This window comes from Conger conger, chromosome 8 (assembly GCF_963514075.1).
Source record: "Conger conger chromosome 8, fConCon1.1, whole genome shotgun sequence".
Lineage (NCBI taxonomy): Eukaryota > Metazoa > Chordata > Actinopteri > Anguilliformes > Congridae > Conger > Conger conger.
Genome location: NC_083767.1, coordinates 59100397 through 59108825, shown reverse-complemented (window position 1 = coordinate 59108825; position 8429 = coordinate 59100397). Strand labels below are relative to the sequence as shown.

The 8429-nt window shown below is 42.7% G+C and overlaps 1 protein-coding gene across 1 annotated transcript in view; it reads left to right on the top strand.

The window, feature by feature from the left end:
• Positions 1-4911: 4911 nt before the first annotated feature.
• Positions 4912-8429, top strand: part of pik3c3 (phosphatidylinositol 3-kinase, catalytic subunit type 3) — a 15891-nt gene continuing 12373 nt past the window's right edge. Inside the window, exons 1-5 of the mRNA XM_061250716.1 lie at positions 4912-5294; positions 6323-6511; positions 6676-6819; positions 7025-7154; positions 8077-8103. Coding sequence (XP_061106700.1) covers positions 5224-5294; positions 6323-6511; positions 6676-6819; positions 7025-7154; positions 8077-8103 — 561 coding nt within the window. The 5' untranslated portion in view covers positions 4912-5223. The remainder of the gene's footprint in view (positions 5295-6322; positions 6512-6675; positions 6820-7024; positions 7155-8076; positions 8104-8429) is intronic.

Sequence of the window (8429 nt, the reverse complement as noted above, 5' to 3'; positions counted from 1 at the left end):
GTTCTCCTCTCTCTAAATCCCTCTCTCGCCTCGAACACCAAAATTTATACCCCCCAAAAACATTAATGAGCCGGGCACAGCCCCGTCGCAACACGGGGTAGGCGTTGAAGGTGGGGGAGTTCCGGGGGGGTGCCAGAGGAAAAGAGCCTGTGCCTTGGCACAACTTTGGTCATCTGGAGAACATAATTCTCTGCTCCAATGGGCATAACCTCTCAAACGATAGAAACATTGACACATCACGGTATGACTAAGAGAGGGAGCGAGTGAGCGAGAGAGAGAGAGAGAGAGAGAGCGAGAGATAGAGAGAGAATTAAACCTATACAAATTATATGAGGTCAACTGAACACGGATAAATAATAACCAAGTCAACGTACTAGAAGGTGAAGTTTAGAAGGAGGTTTCTCCTTTTGCGGTTTTCATCAGATGCAACACAAAGATGTGAGAGTGGTTCCAGCAGTAGCTGTGCAGTCTCCACGCTTTTACCTCACATGGGGCTTATCCATGCTTCAGGCTGTTTTGGGATGTTAAGGTAGAGGAGGCTCATGAAGACAGACTTAGACATGTCTTGTGTTGCTGCAGGTTGCTTCTCTATCTAGAGAAGAGTGGCACCAACTCACCCCAACGCACTAGCTATCTCTCCTCTTGTCCAATGCAGGGGCGGAAATGTGGTTTGAGGTGGGGTGGGATTGGGAGGCTCCGAGGCAGAAAGGTGAACTAACAGTGTGAAGGTCGGTGGTTTGTCCGATGGCAAGCAACAGGAGGGTAGCTGATGTCATGTTGACGGTGCCCACCAACAGGGCGAAAGTGCCCTTGAGCAAGGCGCTGAACCCCATAACTTCTCCATGGGTGTAGCACCATGGCAGACCCTGTGCTCTGACAGTATTTGCAGGTAAGAGGGCTATAGGGGACTCAAGTACATATTTTCCTTCATGAAGACAAACTGGTCTTTTAGTACTGAAGTCCAGGACTTGGACTCAGGTCTGACTCGAGACACCATAACCGTGACCAGTGACTTCACTTGGACTTGACCATCCGTGACATGGGACTTGTCTTGGACTTGGAGGGTTTATGAACTGTGAAGTAGTTAGCGCATAATCGGCTATTCATGCTGCCTGAATGAAAAGGATTCAATTTCTCTTTCTGTTTTTGTAATCAATTTTTGTAATAGCTGTAAAATATGATTCGTTTTTCTGTTTTAGTCGCTTCAGGACATTAATACGAGTGCCATAGAGAGAACTTGGAATGGGGACCGGTGATTGGGCGACTTATACTGGGCTCGGACTTCAATTCTAGGGACTGGGGACTCGACTTGGACTTGGGAACTGGAGAATTGACTTGGACTTAAGTAGTTAAGTGACTGGACTACAACACTGGCACTCACACTAAAAAGGTAAAGCAATGTCTTTTTTTTTTTTTTCTTCTAAACATCAACATCTAGGAATGTGCAGCCGTGTAGGAGAGCTCACGTCACCCTCTGTTAATGGGGGTGAAATGGCCCCTGTCCTTTAAAACAGGTCTATAATAACTAGTGGAGCATGTAATAGACAGAGGTGCTATGCTATTAAGAGAGACTGACTCACTCTCTCATTTATCCAGGGCAACAACACAGATTATATTTGACATATAATCCGATTCCTTTCTACAGCCGGACATTTTATTTTAGTAACTCGAGTTACATAGGCAGAAGGACGCGGAACCATCACCTCAGCTGGGAACCGAACCTGCGACCGTTAAGGTACAAGCCCAGTGGCCTAATTATTACACTACACTGCCATCAATATAACTCCTCGCTGAGCCTTATGTAATCATACAAATCAATATACAAAAAAAAGGGATTTTCGCAGTTTCCCCACAGCTGTCTGCTATAAGATCATCGTTATATGAATAGAAATTAAACATTAACAAAGACTGAAAAAGTCTGCTGTTCTGATGCTTTTGTCAGCCCCTCAAAGTCAAAGGACGTCTATCGCCGTGCAGAACGGTTTCTAGGTCAGAGAGGCCTTGGCATATGTGGGGAACATGTCGTTTTTTCAAGTACAAGACCTTGTGGAGCTTTTTGGTCATTGTTCCACCTCTGCCCCACAAACCACAAATGTTTCTGAACATCTTTTTCCATTTTTGACAGAAAGATTGAGAGAAAGTCGTAAACATACTGGACGAGGTCCCCCAAGGAGCGTAACTATGAACAGTAGCAACTGTCCATATAAACATTTGAATAGCGGAGCAGAAAATAAGAACAGTTTTGCTCCGTTCATCTTAGCAAGCATACTCCTCTCTCAAGAATTATCATTATATACAAACTCAAACGACTTGGCTAAAATACATCTACCTTGTTAAATAGCATTTAGTTATAACTCAATGAACAATTGCTGCATATGGAATTTGTAGCCTTTGTTTAGGTTTATTTAGGTTTATTTATTTAGCACAAATTTTAGTACAAATCTGTGCAAGGTGGGAGCGAAGCCCTTACAGGCTTGTACAGAGCTCCACACCTAGCCAACACTTATTACATTTAGTACATTTAGCGGGCGAAATAAAATGTAGCCAATCAAAATCCAACATAGGATGATACGAGAAAGAAAAGAAAATAGAATGTTTAAGGATTAAACATCAGTTAATACGAGAAAGAAGAAACAGACAACATAGGATGATAATTAAATATAAGATGATATAAGAAAGAAGAAACAGACAACATAGAATGATGATTAAACATAAAATGATATAAGAAAGAAGAAACAGAGAACATAGAATGATGATTAAACAAGATGATATAAGAAAGAAGAAACAGACAACATAGGATGATGATTGAATATAGGATGATACGAAAAAGAAGAAACAGACATCATAGGATGATGATTGAACATAGGATGATACAAGAAAAAAGAAACAGACAACATAGGATGATGACTAAACATGGGATGATACAAGAAGAAGAGAAACAAATAACTGAGATAAATATTGAGTAGCAGTTTATATTATTTTTTCAAATGTTTTTTAAACACAGTATGTGAGGACATAGATCTCAGTTGAGGGCTTAGTTCACTCCACAGCTTTGGGCCTCTAAAGGAAAGATTATACTGGTGTCTTGATGTTTGTGAGCGCGATAGGAGTAGATTATTGTTGCTGTGTCTCGTTTGATGTGAATGGACATTGGAGGTGGAAATAAATAGATTCTGAAGGGTGTCTGGAAGTTCATGTTTTCTATACATGAATTTGTGGATGAATATGCATATCTGGTATGTGTTTGTAGGGAAAATTCACAGAGCAGGAGACCCCCCCCCAAAAAAGTACAAATCAAAATCAGACTCTGCCCTAATGAACAAGCTGGTTCCTCCAACGCGCTTTCGAAAATGTAGGCTAAGAGTGTATCAATATATATGTATACACAACATATAATCAATATATCATATGTATGCTGTTTTTATTAAATTGAATGAACCTAGAACCTGTTTATAACCAAGCTTATGAAAACGCAAGAAACCACAGTGTACACTGTCGAAAGGAGAGCAAAGACTGCAAGATTAAAGAATTATGTTTAGTCACTTAGAATAAGGTAGTGATTAGATGTGTAGTAATATATATTCCATAATTTCTTTGATGATTAATGTATATCTTCTATGATGTCACTGCTGTTCAGTTTACCTATACTTTCTATGACTTACTTTTATTTTTCATTTGATGTCTATCATATAATTTCTATGATTTTGATTTGACTGATGCTCAGTACATCTGTGTACTCCTTTATGACTTTTTACTGACGAATATTGTTATTAGAAATGCATAAGTGACCCACATGTAATAATCCAAAGTTAAGTGAAATGATGAATATGAGGTGGAAATCACCAAAACTGATCTATAGGTCGTAGAAAGTTCTGGAAAACACTATATAGTGAATAGCACCGTGTTTCATATGTTTTTCATGTTAAAAATTTAAGTTTATTAGACGACACAGCCTATAGCACAAAATGTATGGAAAATGATCTTTCTTTGTTTTGAGAATCAAGGGGAAAATTCGCCACAGTGGTTTCAGGACTGAAAAGTAAACATCTGCAACGTAGCCAGGTCATATGATGGTTTTTAAGAAAGCTAATGGTTGTACTGAGATAAGGATTGTGCATAAAAAGAAGGTTTTGTCTATTATTCAAGGTTGGAAATCTGAGGATTTGAACTGGCTTTTGTGCACGTGTGCTACAATAAAGTCAAATTTTCTGCAGACTTTGCTTTCGTGGGATCTTTTCACTTCCTGGAATTGTTTTACAACTGATTGGAGATCGGACCTTGAGAGCTTCTGTTTCCTAGCAACGACATGTTCACTTTTTCAATCGGCAATATGTTATATTTTTTAAAAAGGGGGGCGGATGGTGCATATCTATTTGAGTGGGAGATAAACCTTAAGTATTTCTTCTGTACTGTACGTAGTTTATTAAGATATGTAGGATAGGTCGCTGCCCAGATAATGTTATAGTAATTAATGAAAGGGAACAGGAAGCTATAATATAGAGTAAGATGAGCTGAAGAGTGAACTAAGGGACAAACTTTCCTCAATAGCATCCTTGAAGATCGTTGTAATCATACACTGTCAATCTTTCGCGTGAGAAGAATTAAACTGTTTGGTAAACATCTTCCTTTAAGTAATCTTATTTCTAATGTCCGTATCCTAGGAACAAAAATCAAGTAAATATGCACACACATCCATAAGCAGCTACAAACAAGCCACCTCTTAAAAAAATAAAAAAACAACTCCATTTCGCATTTTAACTCCACCTCTATTTTCATTTCTAACCAATAACAGAGAGGAAAAATCTATTCAGACAAAAACAATAGAAAGTAGAGCACAGCAATCACACAACACTGCCTTCATCTATCCAATGTGATCTTACTAGCGATTATTTTGTCTGTGGAACTATTAACTTTACGTTGAACGAGCCAGCTTTCTGTACTGAAAACATCGAATAATATGTCCGGGAATACGTTTGTCACAGCAATGTCATTACCTTTAACAAGACGGGCAGTGAAAATCTGAAATATCACGAGCGGGGGCAACAGTGAAATTGAGTTACATCGTCGGATCTCATGTGATCGGCGGCGGCTTGCTTGGTTCTAGACGGTGCAGAACGGGCACTTTTCGGCTGTTCGGAGGCCTCTTTCCCCCTGTCCATCGAAAATCCGAATTTCGTTTCGGCCTGGTGATCTCAGTTTATTTTCCAGTGTGTCATAGTGCAAATGAAGATGGATACAGACAAGTTTAACTATGTTTATAGCTGTGACATGGACATAAATGTACAGCTAAAAATGTAAGTGCCTTTAGTTCTTATGGCAATATGACTAGCAACTGACGTTAGCAACTCGCTATCAATCACTGGTTTGGCGTACTGGTGTGTTATTTATTGGCTAGCTAGCTAAAGCAAGTACTAAAGAAAGCATTAGTTAATTTTTCCAGGCTTAATTTTAGCACGTTTCTTTGAAAAAATAAGTTCGATTTATGGCGACGTTTCGTAGCGAGTATCAACTACTTGAAAGTGACAAAAAGATGGGGGCATTTGTCCCAAAAGCCACGAAGCAATGTACCGAACTTGCCTTGTCAAATAACGTTAATTTAGCTGGGCATTTCATAATCGTGAAATGGATAGGGGAAATTGAGTTGTCCACCTTGCAAAATATTTTGTTTTGCTATTCGGCATAGCAGCATGACTCACAAGGGCTAACTTTATCACAGCTTATTAACGGTAGTTTTGGGATGAGAACACAGTGCGCCTGTTATACACATCATGCACGTTCGGACTGCGTACTCGCGGTAGCCTCGTAACAACAAGCCGACTCCGGATGTATGACTTATCATGTGCAAAGCAAGTCTTCAGGTACTTCTGTGCGCGACGAAACCGAGAGACTCGTTTTCCGGTAAAATGCCACTACGGGTACAGGTCGTGTCAAGTGTTCCATTAATTCTAAAAATGTATTCAGATTTGACAACTTTAGGAAACAATATCACAGTGGTGTAATTTGGATTCCGCGAAACGAGTGACAGCCACACAATTTCGTAGCTTTCACGTGGCGTGTTGTTGCCTGAGATAAAGTTGGATCTTGCCTATAGTCCTGTCGTGTCAAGAATAGCGTTAATCATGTCCACGACTGTACAATGTTGACCCAGATATTAAGGCACTAAGACGACCAGACTTGATACGTTCTTAAATCCAGTAATGTGATCAAGTTGCCATATTATTGCACTCTTCGTCATAACTTGTCAACATCATCGCTGGGAAACGGATAAAAAAAACATTCTGTTGTGATTCACAAGCGTTAATGCATGATCTCCTTTTCGCAGCGGTAGTCTGGAAGGAAAGCGGGAACAGAAGAGCTACAAGGCCCTGCTCCAGGACCCCATGCTGCGTTTCTCCGGCTTATACCAGGAGAGCTGTTCCGACCTGTATGTCACGTGCCAGGTCTTTGCAGAAGGCAAGCCACTGGCCTTGCCCGTGCGCACGTCGTACAAGGCCTTCAGCACGCGCTGGAAGTGAGTTCATACCTTTCGTTCACCCGATGTATCACCTGTACAACAATCTCATCTTGAAATGGGACGAGCCTTATATTAAGTTAGCAGATGTGCCGTGTTTTTAGTTTGAAGGGCTGGCCGCTCTTGCGTTCATGTATAACTGCCCCGTTCACTGTCCCGAGCAGCTGGAACGAGTGGTTGCGACTGCCGGTGAAGTATCCCGACCTACCGCAGAGCGCGCAGGTCGCCTTGACTGTTTGGGATGTGTATGGACCAGGTCAAGCCACGCCTGTGGGCGGAACCACCGTCACCTTGTTCGGAAAATACGGGTACGACTTTTGACTAATTGCAGCATTGCAGCAGGGTCAGAGCTCCTCTTGGGACATATTATTGAACGTGAGCACATATTATTAACAGTCCATTGCTAATTGGAACTAAATTGGGATTGAAATTAAAAAATGTATTTGTATTATTATTATTATTATTATTGTTATTGTTGCAATTTTCATCTTCTTCTCCGTCCCTCTTGTACAGCATGTTCCGACAGGGTATGCACGATCTGAAGGTGTGGCCGGGGGTGGAGGGGGATGGGGGGGAGCCCACCACCACGCCAGGCCGAACCAGCAGCAGCCTGGCAGAGGACCAGATGGGGAGACTGGCCAAGGTGAGAGGAGGCAGATGGGTGGTGGTGTGTGTGTGTGTGTGTGTGTGTGTGTGTTGGGGGGGGGGGGGCTGCTGGGTCGTACCTGCGTCACCCAAGCCTCTCAGCCGGCTGAGATGGCCGTGTCTCGGCGTGCACCTGGTGCCCCTGCCGGTCGGTGAACCGCCCGCCGGTCTGCAGGAGAAACACCGTCCTCCTGACTCGCGCCTGACCCTGACGTCTCGCGCGTGGCGTGGAAGACACAGCAGCGACGTTGCGTGCTTCAGAGCAGAGCGCGTGCTCCTCTCCGCTCTCCCGAACCGACAGTGGAGAGCGGATTCACACCCTGTCCCTGATTGGACATTTCAAACTGGGGAGAAAGGGGAGTAAAAAGAAATCTTTTTTTTTATTTTTATTTTTTTTAACACAAGACGTGGGATAAGAGATGCACGCAGGTCAGCTACAAAGTTGTTTCTCACTCTGCCGGAGTTATACTGTAAATATAACAAAAAGAACAATTGTTTGAGTCCACAAATAACATTTTTTAAAAGTTGTTCTGATCATTTCGAGCGGAAAGCCTTATCCTGAAGGCACTGAGCTGAGTCATAGTTTTTTGTAGCCAGTAGAGCTCTGTGTAGGTGAGTGGACAGTTGCTGTTTGAGATATGAGGTCATTACATCACGTTACGTTACGTTACGTTACGTTACGTTACGTTACATTACATTACATTACGTTACATTACGTTACATTATATTACAGGCATTTAGCAGACGCTCTTATCCAGAGCGACACACAATGAGGTCAGCTTTTCTGGCCTGGCCTGTGGGTCTGAGCCACGTGCTAAAAGCACTCCAGTGTGCTGTTCATGTACAAAAACAAGAAGGGGGAGAGAGGAAGAAAAAAAAAAAGAAAAAAGCACTGCTGTTGAATCCAGCATCTGTTCCAGGGCCCAGACCTGGAGCTGCTCAGCGATGTGAGTACCCACCGCTGGGCATGGGTGATGTGTGTGAGCGTGTCCATGAGCTCTGCTTTTCACACGAGTGTGTCTGTGACTTTGTGCGTGTGTGTGTGTGCGTGTGTGTGTGTGTGTGTGCGCGTGTGTGTGTGTGCGTGTGTGTGTGTGTGTGCGTGTGCGTGCGTGCGTGCGTGCGTGCGTGTGTGTGTGCGTGTGTGTGTGTGTGTGTGTGTGTGTGTGCGCGCGTGTGTGTGTGTGTGTGTGTGTGTGTGTGTGTGTGTGCGGGATGCAGCAGTACTGGTGAGAATGTGTGTATCTCTGCATCACGCCGCTCCCGGGCACCC